Genomic DNA, 14,917 nt, shown 5'->3' with positions numbered 1-14,917 from the left:
AAATTGGCTCAATCCTGTCAAGTATTTTCAGGTTGTCCACAAGGAATAGACTTTTATATCCTGCATGGCTTTAACCTCATTTACTGCCATATTAGACACACCAACCAAAATAACATAAAATGGCAGCTATTTAAATATGAAAAATATCAATGCATTCCACAGCCTATACAACTACACCAGACTCATGTATACCACTATTTCAGAACTCTCTAACAGTAGTGATCTAATGAAGTGAAACAAAGATAATCATATGATAATAAAATAGAACTACATCTCAATTACAGGTATAGTATTAACATTATTTATACATAAGGTAAACACACTAATATCCCCTCCAGAACATTTTATTAGAAGATATATACAGTACAGTACTGTAATATATTTCTTAAGTTACTATTTTCACAACAGTAAAACCCTCTTAATCCGGAGTCTTTTTATTCAGATTTCTGCTTCATCCAGACTGGCAAACCACTCCAGACTAATTTCTGTTCATCCAGATTGAGTCCGGATTAACATGAAATAGTCCGCATCTACACGTGTGGTGGAAAAACAATTAAACACTTCTGAATAACTAACCAGCAGTATAATGTATATAATTCTTGTTTGTCCTTCAAGTTAAACTCATTTCTGACTTCCTTTTGAAGTTGTCTTATCTTTGGATGCCATGATAATTAGTCCACAAAATCACAAATAGTCCACAGGAGTTAAGAGATGCACACATGGGGGTTGTAGCAGTGTGACTGGCTTGTAAACAAAGTGACTGGGGCTGGGGTTCATGTGTGCCAGACGGCAATCCGAATTGTAGTCTTGATTTTTCTTGGTTAATCCAAACTTTTTCCAGATTAAATAAACCCCTCTGGAATTTGCTTTATCAGGAATTCACTTAATATGGACTGGAGTTCCTTCCAATTAATCTGGATAAAGAGAGTTTTATTGTATATACCTGCCACATATTAAGATATTTAAGTGTAAATCTATATACAGGGTAATACTTTAGTGGTAAATGAAGTGTTGTAAAGCTGATAAAAGATAAACACGAATATTCACTCCAGCACATTTTATTGAAAAAAAAAAGAGTAATTTCAAGTATAAACTCACAAGATATTAAAATATATACAGTATAAATCTATGGGATATTTAGCCAGGTAATTGATCTGTGGGTTTGGTTGGAATCAGGGATGTTTTGATTGTAAACTTCTCTGACATTTAAACTATCGGTACAGTAGTTTATTGGAGGCACTGTACAGTTGTCATGCATCTCAGTGATGGGGGTCCAATATTCTTTTATTACCCAACCTTATGCCTGCATTTATTGTGGTCGTACTATTTAAAATGAAGATTTATTCTTCTTGCTTGACTTTTGCCTGCTCAAAGATGTTCACATGGAGCCTCCTCATAGAGCTATGCCTGTGGCATTGTTCTTCCATGCAGGAACACAATTTTCAACTTGTCGTAAGGATGGGTAAATTTGACAACTAAGGTGTAATTCAAACATTTGAGTCTCAGTGTCCTAAAATTGCTGAGTAATTTGACACTGCAAAGCCTGAATTAGTTAAGGACAAATTAGAAGGGCTCAAGTGTACAGTGGTTGTCAATATGAATATTATTCTATGTAAATAAGGATTTGAAGTAAGCAAAAAATGCATTTCTTTCCAGATTCATATTAGATATTAAAACTTAACTTGGAACAAGTATTCACTCTTGTATATTATATTTTCACATGCATGCATCTGTACACATCACTGTAATATCTGAGAAAGAACTTAAGTGCAGTACATAATTCAGCACATTTAAAGACAATTTCACACCATTTAATATTTAGATAATTGGTTAGAATTATAATTTTGTTTTTTTATATAGTAAAGACGACCTCTTTAGTGTGCTGAAAGTAATTATAAAAGAATCTCACCTTTGTCTGATGACTCCTGAGCTTAAGTAAATTGTAGTTAGTATGGGTAATACCTTCCTGTTGCCCATACCATATACATTATATAGCAGAGAACCCAATGGTCTCATTTAATGCAAGTGATCACCACACTACTTAGATGTACCATTAAACCTCTTGTTGGCTTACCCTGTAAGAAACATGTGGCTTGAGTTGTATGAACTAATCCTTGAAAATGCTGATGTGATTCATACCTGTATTATCATACCCTCCGCTTCACACTTAAAGTTATTACTTATCCAGTCCAAATATGTTTTTACAAGTTGCGAACTAATGCGAGTAGCAATAGGTGCATGACTAACATGTGTTTTGTGATTGGCCTGCAGAACACCGCAAGAGTCTGGCAGAGATGTGTGAAGGAGATGTGCGGCCGGGTGGGGCGGTGGGCCTCTCACTAGACCCACTCATGAATGGCCACGACAGCCCCCGCCCCACGCTGGGCCGCTCAGAGTCTGAGATAACTCCAGATATGAGGCTTCCCCCTGAGGATGAAGGTGCTAATATTTATGTTTTACCACTTGGTATTCATGAAGAATTGTCTTGTACACATTGCTCTTCATACAAGTTAGAAATATATTAGGAAAAGTAAATAAAATGTAGTTATTCGAAGCTGTATTTTTATCAGTTAATGAGAATTACGTTAATTTGAAGCTCATTTATAATGGATTAGTTTTTATTGCTTTCTCTTAATTTTTATATGGAAAATACTTAAATTACATTTCCTTAATGCTAAATACTTTGAACGTTCACACAGATGGTGACGACGTAGGTGCCAACTTCAGTAACTTCAGTGGAGGCAGCAGCAGTAGTGGGAGTGGCATGCGAAGAGTTGCCTCCTGCCCCGACCATAAAGCCATAGAGCGTGTTCCTGATCCTGTCCACGAGGTGTGCGACATGAGAGTTAAAATTGCCGACCTGGGCAATGCCTGCTGGGTGGACCATCACTTCACAGAAGACATTCAAACCCGGCAGTATCGATGCCTAGAGGTGCTGTTAGGAGCTGGTTATGGGGCCCCTGCAGATGTGTGGAGTACTGCTTGTATGGTTAGTGCTATTCAAATCTTTCTATCAATTGTTATTACTCCTTCAACTTCCATGTGAAGTTGATCAAGGCAGGGGTATATTTAGGGGGTTTCTTTCCTGCCTGGAAATCCCCATCCCTCAAAAATAATATTCTAGTCAAGAAGATACTTAAGTCTAGCACATGAAGGGCGGGTATATTTATGTGCGCTGTCTGCCCAGGGCGGGGTTCATTTTGCTACATAGAAAATGGAGCAAATCATGCGAGATATTGTTGTGCACATACATGTAGGATGCACCGTAATGGAGATATTTCATTTTTTTTGCACCATTAGAAAGCTGAATCTCTTTTCTACAAATTTATATTTAGCCAATAAGTACAAGAAATAATAATTTCTTCAAGAAATCACGAGTTGAACTAGGAGTACTGTACATGTTTTTCTGGCCATGAAACGAGCTGTCATCGTCGTTATGGTAACCAGACAACAACACAGCCATGCAAGCACCTCAAAAATGGTGCCATTTCTAGGGCCACCTCGGCATGATTTTTTTTAAGGTGTAAAAGCTGTCACCAGTACACCAACCACACCCTAAGTTAATGAGCTACAGTATATGATTCAACGCCAAGTAAGAGTCTGAGAAGACCGGATAACTGACCAACAGCTCTGGCTAACCATTACCGCGGAACACTATCCATAAATTGATTAATATCTAGGTTCTCAATTACTGAAAGGTAGACAGAGGAAAATGGTGTAAAGACTCTTGTCCATAGTTTCACCCAGTCCAGGTATGGAACCTGGGTCCACCACTTGCTTGCAAGGCGAGCATGCTAACAGTTACAAATCGGTTATTTTGCAAAATTAATGCCATACATATTGGTAATTTTGCGAAATAACTTACAAACAGGCAACCTAAACTAACCTAACCTTATGGTTAGGTTGTTAGGATAGGATAGTATGGCTCGTGTAGATTGATACACAGTTAAGTGGTCCTGTTTTATTTTTTACCTTGTTTAACCTGTTTGTAAGTTATTTTGTAAAATTACCAATATGCATTATGCATGCCGGGAATTTTGCAAAATAACCAATTTAAAAAAAAACAGCAACATATACAGTAGACAGTACAGCTCATGGTATAAGCTCTACCTCTTGAGAACTATTGCCAAGCACTTTTAAATGTGTGCACCAGTCATTGGTTTGCAAATATTGAGGTCCAACAGAAATTCAAAATTTGAATGCATATTGGGTTTATTCTGCTTAAAGGAATGTTAAAAACCTCTATGGAGGAAAAGCGGTCTTCACCCACCATTTGATCCTTCACCTTTCATTTTAAACTGAAAATTCATGGCGTATATTCATACTGGTATAGTTCACAAAGAAGAACTATTGACTGCCTTTGTGAACAGGCTCTGCCTTTACCCAGGAATTCTAAGTTCATCACCTTATTTAAAACAGTATTATCATAAATCAAGTATGTCTATTGATTTGTGAAAATACTGGTAATTATAGTTGTAAATTGGTATGGTTGGATAAAATTATAACTCTGGGAGGCATTAGAACATCAAACATGTATGTACATGTAGTATTTGAGGAAACTTACAAGGACAGAAAGCAGTGCAACAATAGTGTAGATATGTAACTTGTCTTTTATGCCTGGGGTTGCTGGTTTACATCCAGGGTACCCCCCCTGTCGACCTAGCTGTGAATGGGTACTACCTGACTTCATAACTGGGGAATTGAAGGCATTCAAGTGTATTGTAAGTCACACCACACCTTCTTGTACTGAAAGTTGAGTCTACTGTATCTTGTATCCAAACTGCTTCCAACAGACCATCAGGATTATGAGATCCATTTTCACTCTTTCACAATAATGGAGTTCCAACTATGATGCTATAAATACAGTATCGTCAGTATAAATGTACTCCCATGAATTTGAATTTTCTTGGTGTTGATATTCTTGCATTTTGATGATGTTTTTTTCTTCAGGCTTTTGAGTTAGCAACTGGAGACTACTTGTTCGAGCCACATAGTGGGGCCGACTACTCACGGGATGAGGACCACTTAGCACACATCATTGAACTTTTGGGAAAAATTCCACGCCATATAGCTCAGTCTGGCAAATACTCAAAGGAATTCTTTGATAAAAAGGGTATGTATGTGGAAATAAACATTCTGTATTCATATTTAGGTTCAGGCACCACCTATATTATGCTGTCGTTAATGACCATCACTTTACACTTAAATCTGTACTCAACAGTACCTATACAGTAGTATCTCAAAATTGAGTTTCTGGGTGATTCATATCTTTAAATTGTTATCAAGTTTAGAACTTGTCACAAGTCAGTTTCACTAAGAGAATGGACTACATCACAGAGCTTCTTAAATTAAATAGGATTAAGGAATGCTCAGAGCCTTAGGCTGATAATTTTTTAATTTAAAGTTATTTCAATATATTCCATGTAATGGATGTGATATACAGTACTGTATGGTAATGTCTCAAGAGTATACGGTATGTATTATTTTTTTCTTCAAAAGGAAGTAGATTAAATGTTTCCTCCAGCTTCATAAGGAGAACTTATGCTTTACTATATTTTAAAGTTCCTCCTATAGAATTTTAGATGTATATAAGGACTTAGGCTATGATATAGTGAGATTTTAAACATTGTTCTGTAAGTATATGCACATAGCATGTGTTCCGACTTGTGTACATTTCCGACTTAAGAACATCCTCAGGAAAAGAACCTGTTCATAACTCGGGGACCCCTTGTACTGTAGTCATATCACTGTTATTTTTGTAATTATTTTTCATATTAAATTTGACAGCTATTAGGGATGACATAACATAGACTAAATTACTTGGCAGGAAAGGTACTTGGGTTAAGTGAATGCAGAGGAGACCTTCATCTTTGACCTCAGCATCAAAGTAGTTGACATCATTTCAGAAGACATGATCTTTATTACTTATAGTATCTCAGATGAAGTTTGACCCAGAGTAATGTGAAACTGGAAGAACATTATTGACAGTATCAGAGTTACAGGATATGGTGTATTCCAGTCTGGGCCAAGTAGAGTTTTGCCTCACAAACTTCAACAGATGCCATATTGTGAGACATTCAGGTGTATAAGCTACTGTGTATCTTAAGTGTCTTTCTTTGTCTTAAGCAGAACATTAGGTATGTGGCCTCCAGTCTATAATCACTATGGAAACATTAGCTTTTAAAAGAGCTGCTGGTACTTATTGCATCATGTAACCATTTACTTTTTTATTTCTTGAAATAGATATTGTTTTCATAAAACTAAAGTTTTCCTCAAAATAGCATAAAAACATAACACTGTATTGGTACTTAGTTGTTGTAATATTCTTAATGTTGTAGATTGTTAAGTTTTATTCATTGATTTAAATGTAAAGCAAATTTATTTTATATTTTTTAGGAGACCTGAAGCATATCACAAAGCTCCGTCCGTGGGGCATGTTTGAGGTGCTGACGGAGAAATACGAGTGGCCAGAAGAAGAGGCTCGTGCTTTTAGTGATTTCCTCAATCCCATGCTGGCATTTGACACATCAGAGCGAGCCACCGCTGGAGAGTCCCTCAAACACCCATGGCTTAATTCATGAACACGGGAAGAGCCAAAACTGCTCCCTCAGCCCTCTCTCTGGTAGAAAGTCAGTTTGTCTGATTGGGCCAACTCACCCAAGCAGGAGAACCGCATGGTATCAGGGAGCAGTAACCCGACCTCTCACTTGACCATTCACACATATGCACTTGATGGTGATCAGAATCAGGGCAGATACCAAAGATGTCTCCATAGAATGACAACTGTTAAAGAAATGTTCCAGATCAGCTCACCTGGTCCTTAGCCAGTGTAGTGTCACCATAGCACATGAGTGGTCAGATGAGGCAAGGGTTGAGGGTGGGCAGTGCACATACCAGGGTTCGCCTTGGGGGTCACCGGAGGCCCTATTCTTGACCAGAAGTGCTTTTGACTCTTGTTTATAAAGGATGGATTTTTAGTTTGGTTCATTCAGCTCTGATGATGCCAAGAGACTGATTGGAGGAACCAGTAATCTCTGTGCAAGTGTCTTAGTATGATGATGACTGTGTCCAGTGGTTCTGACGTGAGTGTACATAAAGACAGATGGTTGCTAATCCTCTCAATGTCCATGATAGTACATATTGCTGAGAGGGGACATTTGGAGGAATCATATGTTCTTTTGCTGATTTAACTGCTCAAACCACAAATATTTGTAAGAGGAAGCAGAGATCCTATGAATTATCCTGCATGAGAAGTGACTATTCAACCCTATTCCACCAGCACTACTGCAGAACTTGGGATAGTAATGGTACCAAGGACCACATGCCCTGATGACCTGCGGTGTTGTGTCATCGTGCACAACGGGATGGCTCTTTTCTAAACATTCATTTTAATAGTTATGTAAATATTGCACCACTCAATGAAGTTGGTTTCCCATCAGCCCTGAAATATAAAACGTTGGCTTTACAAGATATCGACAGAGCAATTTGGTAGTTTTCCGTAGGTTGGAACACAGAAACTGCAACTCTTCAAGTCACCATTGAAAAGTTTTGGTTTCTCTTCATATATATATATATTCATTTATTATCATAGTTTACTTGCTTATTTCTTGAAATTGTATACCATATATTTGAGGTGTAAATGAAAATGGTTTTGCCACTGGAGAGAGAGAGCGAGAGCGAGCAGTCATTTGCAGAAGATAGATGCATCATTTTATTCTCTTTCTGTTTAATGAAAGGGAGATGATCCTTTTATGGTACTAAATGCATTTTTTTCCTCTTTTTTTTTAAAGTGAATTGAAGATGCAGTGTTGATATGTACCAACTGTGGAAATGCAAATAAAACAACAGGGCTGGTGTTATATAACATACAATTAGCCTTGTAGCCTGATTGCAATATTTTGTCCATCATTAAAATTGTATACTAAATGCAGGCCCTCCTAGAAGTCAGTAGAACCCTGTCCAGCTGGCTGTATACCAAGTACAATCCCCCTCCCTTCTCCTCCTTCCCCCTTGCTCTCCCACCTTCTCAATAAAGCTCCCTGTTACCCCTCCCCCCCCCACTGTTTCATGATTCATCTTGAACAGTGATGTTACATCCCCTTTACTTTATTGAGGCTACTAGGCACTGTGTTTTTCTGTATATTTAGCCACATCTGTAAGATGTCATACATATGCATCAGTGATTATGAATATAATTTATTTTTACTCCATTTTAGAGATGCACCTTTGTTTTGTAGGTTATCTTTCATTGTGACATAATTGTAGAGTTCATTTATGTCTCCCCCTTGTGACTCTGTTCCACCAGCCAATAGTGTTATCGACGGCAAGTAATGTGACACCACCTCCTGCTCTCCCTGTTTGGCTTCCAATATGCTACTTCTGTGCACCAGATTTACTTTACAAATACCTGTGCACCAGGTTTACTACATGGATGCCTGTGCACCAGGTTTACTTCATGGATGCCTGTGCACTAGGTTTACTACATGGGTTCCTGTGCACCAGGTTTACTACATGGGTTCCTGTGCACCAGGTTTGCTCTGGATGCTTGTGCAGCAGATTTACTACATGGGTTCCTGTGCACCAGGTTTACTGCATGGGTTCCTGTGCACCAGGTTCACCACACTGGTTCCAGTGACAATGATGGCATCACAAGTCAGGATCCTCCGTATGAGGCATGTATGTAAATCAGCGTCAAGCAGGGGTGCAGGATGTAGGTGAGCAAACAAGTGGGTCGGGTGGCCTCAACCCTGCTTATGGAACGTCTCCCATAATCAGGCTAACATTGTCTTATATTAAGATGCCTCTAACCTTGCCAAGGGTGCAGTAGGCCAACAAATTTTGTACGACATACTAAGAATTTGGGCCTCGCTGCTGTGGTAGACTTGTCCGATCCTCTGTATAGCAGGCATAATGATACGATACTCTTGATAGTAAAGGTGAAGCACACCAGGTCTGTGTTTAATTTTCTACCAAAATGGAATAGATCATTTTTGCAGAACAGTTATTGAAAGAAAATGTTCTAAGGAATTTGTTAGAAATCATGCACTTTTAATTTCTTTAGTTATGTATAATCTTAATATTTGGCTGATATTATTTTATATTATTTGACGATCATACCAATATGCTGACTGATTTTATAAAGTATCTTTAAAACTTATCTGTTTTTATGTATGTTCAAACAATATAAGAAAAGGCAATCCTGTTCTGTACATTATTATTCCCAAAAATGTCAAAAGTATTTTAACTTTTTCTGTTTTACCTTGTATAGTTACTCAACTTGTATTGGAGGCAGTTTCTACTACGATATACTGTACTGTATATGTTTTTAAGTTATTTACACATTTTCTGCTTTTAAAAAATGACATTTGATTTTGCAAACATTCAAGGGATGTTGAAGCCCAGAATCACTGTCTTGTCTCAATCAACATAACATGGTGATGAAATGATGGACTTATTAAAGTTACTCCTCACTGTCCATATATAAGAAGTTTTGTTTTTAAGATAAAAGCCTTCTGGATACAAAGGTAATATGGTTGTCAGTTGTGGTCCCTGTTTGCTGGGTGTAGAGTGGACATCAATTGTATCACTTGGTACTGTATGGCGAGGCAAGTGAGTTCTTAACAATTAAATGGGAAATATTTGTTTGGTTCTTATTTGTGGTCTATCTGGTGAAATAAGTGGTCATAAAACAACAGAGTGTTGAGTTACAGAGATTGTGAAAATAAAGAAGAAAGGTACAGGGAAGAGATACTTACACACGACAATGAAAGGAGCTCATTAGAGGTGATCTGTTAATACTCTTATTATTGTTTCACAGTAAAAGTAAATCCTGTGTGTGGTTTTTTTATAAGAAAATTGACTAAGTTACCACTGCATTGTAAAGGTGTCAATCCATCATTTTATACATTCTTTGGAAAAATGCAAGGGGCAGCAGCAGTAGTTGGTTCCCATGTTATTGCACTTGGTTAATAAAAAAATACATGTATCTTGTTTTGCCCCTTCCAGCTAGCCTCAATCCACAGATCATGAAAATAATCATACAATATTTGCAGGCAAGTACTATCTGCACCTTATATATATATATATATATATATATATATATATATATATATATATATATATATATATATATATATATATATATATATATATATATATATATATATATATATATATATATATATATATATATATATATGTATGTATATATATATATATATATATATATATATATATGTATGTATGTATATATATATGTGTATATATACATACATACATACATACATACATACACACAGTGAACCCTCACTTTACGCGGTTAATTCAACCCACGGCGGCCCGCGTAAAGTGAACAACATAACATATGGGATTAATTGAAATAGAGACCGGGCTGACCCCCAAACTCCACTTTTTCCCGACACAATACGTACGTTTTACTAAAAATAACCTCTAACTTTATGATGGTATTCACCCACACATAATATAGAAGGGTACAATCAATAAGAGAAGAATAAACTGAAGGTTAGGTTAGAAAAAAACAAGGCTGGGTTTAACACTTCCGTTAGTAGAAGAGATGGGTCGGCGTAGGGGAATGGAGGCTGGTTCCGAGGCAGAGGGCAGGCTACTGGCCCTCAGGTGAGTCTTCATCGGTGTCATCCACACTTACTAGTGCCTCCCTGACAAATCCCTCAAAGTCATCATCACTGCCTCTACCTTTGACACTATCACTGGCTTGGGCTGGCTGTGGTGGGTTGCGGGTGAAGAACTCCGTTATGCTTTGCTGACGGCTGGTGTTTATGTTGTCGTGATAAACCTTGATTTTGGGTTTCATAGTCTGCAACAGCTGGGTAGTGAAGATTTCATACCTGTTTGCGTCAGGGTCGTCGGAAAGGAGGAGCTTGGCTTTCTCGATACACTCGATGGCACCCCTTACATTACTATGGGATAACTTGCGTTCTTCTTGGGATGACGCACCACCTGCCTCTTCACTGACTTCATCATCATCTACCATGTTGTCGGTAGTCACATCAGGATCCCTTATCACCTCCAGGATGTCGTCGTTGGTGGTCTCGGAGAAGCCTGCAGCTGTAACACTCTGCGCAGCTTCTCTGGCAAGGTCCACTGCTACTGCAACGGTCTGAACCTCGTTGAATGTTCTCCAGAATTGTTTTAAAAGTACTTCTTGCTCTGCCAACTGTTGATCCTCGTCGTCTTCGCTCTTGCTATCGGTGTTGGTGTCACTCAGGTTATGCAACTCTTCCTTGGTGTTGGTGTAGTTGTTCAGGAGCTTGAATTTTTTAGTAGAGAATGCAGCTTTTACATTACAGATAACTCTTGGTCCATGGGCTGTAATATAGACATAGTGTTGGGAGGAAGGAAGACCACTTTTAAGTTGGGGTGACGATCTAACAGAAGGGGCGACTGTCCTGGTGCGTTGTCCAGCAGCAACAAAATCTTGAATGGCACATTCTGTTGCTCACAGAATTTCTTCACATCGGGAATGAAACAGTCATCAAACCAAGAGAGGGACAGTGTAGAGAACATCCACGCCTTACGTGCGGTCAGCCAGTGGACATTTAGCTTGGTCATGTCCATGCTCTTGTAGGCTTGCGTGCTGTGCGGATCACCGATAACTTGAGCTTACAGGTACTGGAGGCATTGGTGGCAAACAGGACGGTGATGCGCTCCTTCTGCAACTTCCGGCCCCGACACTTGCTGGCATTCTTCACAACGAAGGTCTTGGAAGGTATTTTTTTCCAAAAAAAACCAGATTCGTCCATGTTAAACACCTGGTCGTCGGTGTACTGTCCTTCTTCCATAATCTCACGTAAAAACGGAGGAAATTTCCTAGCCGCAACACGGTCAGCACTAGCTTCTTCACCAACAATGTTGATATTGGTGATCTTGTTTCTCTTCTTAAACCTCTGTAACCACCCAGAGGAAGCATTAAAGGGTTTGGGCTCTGTAATTCCATCTTTCATGACACTGCAGCATACAGTTCACGTGCGTACTCCTTAACTGAGCGCGTGTCCACCGCCATGTTCCGTCGCGCCTGACGCACCAAGTAGCTCACAAGTAATTTTTATGTCTTGAGAAGCACCTGGTTGTGGCAATACTTGATCATAGAAGCACCTGTAGACTTTGTGATGTTCATGTGCTCCTTTATCTTGGCTGCATCCTTCTTAATTGTCCTGATCGTAGACTCGTTAACACCATGCTGGCGCGTGAGATCAACCTGTCTTGTTCATTTCTCCAACTCTTGTATGATCTTATATTTAATTTCGTAGCTTAAGGAACGTCGTGTCTTCTTTGGCTTAGGGCGGCTGGGTCCAGGTAAGGAAAGGTTTCTCTCTGGGGGCGGTGGTCCGGCGGAAGCCATTTTACAGAACAATGGTTTCACGTATACACTGTGTGGCCTGGAGGGATGAAACTGCCGCGGCTAGGTCAAGCGTCGTCTTTCCTCCCTCCCTCTCGCGGGTGGACACGTCATATTACTTTAAACCAATCACAGCTAGCAGCGGAGGGAGGTAAGGATGCATGGCCCAATCACAGTCCGATACGTCATATGACGTCACTGATAACGCAACAAAGACGCACACTGCGCAACCTACTCGCGCCGCTTACACAACATGGCAGAGGGCGGGAGAGATGGCGGGAGGTTTGGATCTAAAAATGGCGCGGCTCGCCAGCCGCTCTCCGCGTAAAGGGGTATACGCACCGCGGAAAGTGAGCATTCCGGTTTCGGCAGGGTACCGCGTAAACGTGGGAACGCGTAAAGTGGGACCTCGTAAAGCGAGGGTTGACTGTATATATATATATATATATATACTGACCGGGCAACCAGCTTTAGTATCAGTCCGCCAATACATTAATCGGTTCTAGGGCTTAAATTCCTTACTATTTTAGCAAATATCAAGAAGTTTATACTATTCAAAAATTTTAAAAGTTTAATATTAAATTTTTTAGTCATTTTAACAATTATTGAACATAATTGAAGGTAAAGAAACTAGTTTCTGGCGTGCCATCCAGCCTGTTAACACACCAGACAAGCGTTAGTCTCTCTCTGTTTTCAGTGGAGGTAACATCTTGCTTGAGACTCTCTTCAACTAAATGCTTTTTTTCTGTGTTTCCAAGCAAATTATTGGTCATTTTGAAATATATTTTACTTAGCGACAATATATAATGCAGTGCAGTGTTGATTTAAAGAAAATAATCTTGAAATACACCAAGAGAACTAAAATTTTATGGATGAAATGGTGCCATGGGGTGACTTCTCTTCCACCCCAATGCCTTTTCTTCTTCCTTCTCCTCCACCCCCATTCTAATTCCCATCATCATCATCATCATCATCCAGGAGCCTTCTACATACACACCTCAAAGTAAGTGAACTTTTCTACCATTTTTGTTGAATTTAGGAAATTTTCGGTGAGCTGGAACCAATTACCCAAAAACCCATTGAAACAATGGTTTCGGTTAACGAACTTTTCGGTTAACGAACGACCTTCTGGAACGGATTGAGTTCGTTAACCGAGGGGTCACTGTATACATAACTGTAATCACTTTTTATGTTCTTAACACTGTATTCTTGGCTGATTTTTTCTGGTACAATAATGTACAACACTGCTCAACACAAATTGTACACAAAAAGAGCAGCTAGCCAGGGAACAACCTTGTACAATGGCATCAGAATATGACCCAAGCGATCCAAACAGCTGGGCCACCCACACTCCTAGCATGTTTGGATCTTTTGGAACACGATGCTATCTTTTGGAATGCCCTAAAAATTTATTCCCAGACCCAGAAATAAAAAATGTGTCGAGATTTCCAGAATTTTTCTTAAAAATTTCATTAAATGTACCTGATTTTCAACCGTGGAAATTGTTCCCAAACCCAGAATTGAAAATTTTTCTTGAACAATCCAAAGCAAATTTTAATTCCAGCTATTGGAGAGTTCCGGTTAAGAGGGATTACGGCTAATGGAGATATTACTCTGTTTATTGTTTAGAATGGAAATGCAGTCTCCATTAGTTATGACAAGAATAACATCTACGTAGTTTGTTGCATTAGTTAGCTGACTCGTCCTACAAGATTTAGCAAGAATACATATATTCACTCACTTCCTCCATCAGTTGTTACCCATTTTCTTCTGAAACTTGACTTTTTTGTTTTACCAGGAGCTAGGAAATTTAATTCCCTAATTCCCAAGAAAAAGCAAGGGTGGATCTGGGGGGAGGGGGGGGCTTGATGGTCTGGACCCCCCTTTTTCATTAGAAAATTCCAATACTTTTTCTTTAATATATGTGAGAGGTTTGAATAATAGACCAGGTTCTTTGCAGACTTCACTTTTGCAGCATCAGACAGTGACTAGCAACCTGGCGCTGCCACAGACAAACTCCTGCCTCCACACATGGGAAAACATATCGTACGATGGTACTCCATCTCACAATCTCACATCTCCCTCCAAGTTAAAAGGAAATGACAATGCACATTTGAACTAACGAAAGGAAAACAATGCAGTCCTAAAAAACAATAATGCAAGAAAAAAAAAACAGTCAAACAAAGACACACACACACACACGCAAAAAAACCCTTCTAAACTAATCTTACACCACATACACTACACCACAGAGAGCCAACCAACCCAGGGGCCTACGGCCTCTCCAGGGCCTGGCCACGTCCGACTGGGAAAGGGCCGGGGGTGGGCTCGGGTATGGAGGGCACCGCAGGTGGCGTTTGTTGTGGATGGACACCCTGCCACTGCCAGTTAACCTGACGGCATACTGCCTGTGAGGGCGGGCCTCCACCACTATGCCCGTCCTGTCCCAGAGCTTGGTAGCGGCGTCCAGCACACGCACTTGCACGCCCACAACTAGGGGAACCAGCTGGCGGAACACCTCCCCCCCGCAACAGAAGGATC

At 39.5% G+C, this 14,917-nt stretch overlaps 1 protein-coding gene across 1 annotated transcript in view; it reads left to right on the top strand.

The window, feature by feature from the left end:
- Positions 1-9,640, top strand: part of LOC121856188 (SRSF protein kinase 3-like) — a 137,345-nt gene extending 127,705 nt beyond the window's left edge. Inside the window, exons 9-12 of the mRNA XM_042351532.1 lie at positions 2,272-2,439; positions 2,700-2,989; positions 4,951-5,113; positions 6,397-9,640. Coding sequence (XP_042207466.1) covers positions 2,272-2,439; positions 2,700-2,989; positions 4,951-5,113; positions 6,397-6,581 — 806 coding nt within the window. The 3' untranslated portion in view covers positions 6,582-9,640. The remainder of the gene's footprint in view (positions 1-2,271; positions 2,440-2,699; positions 2,990-4,950; positions 5,114-6,396) is intronic.
- Positions 9,641-14,917: the final 5,277 nt, after the last annotated feature.

This window comes from Homarus americanus, unplaced genomic scaffold, assembly GCF_018991925.1.
Source record: "Homarus americanus isolate GMGI-L3 unplaced genomic scaffold, GMGI_Hamer_2.0 scaffold48016, whole genome shotgun sequence".
Taxonomy (NCBI): Eukaryota; Metazoa; Arthropoda; class Malacostraca; order Decapoda; family Nephropidae; genus Homarus; species Homarus americanus.
The sequence above is the reverse complement of the archived record's forward strand: the minus strand, read 5'-3'. Positions and strand labels throughout refer to the sequence as shown.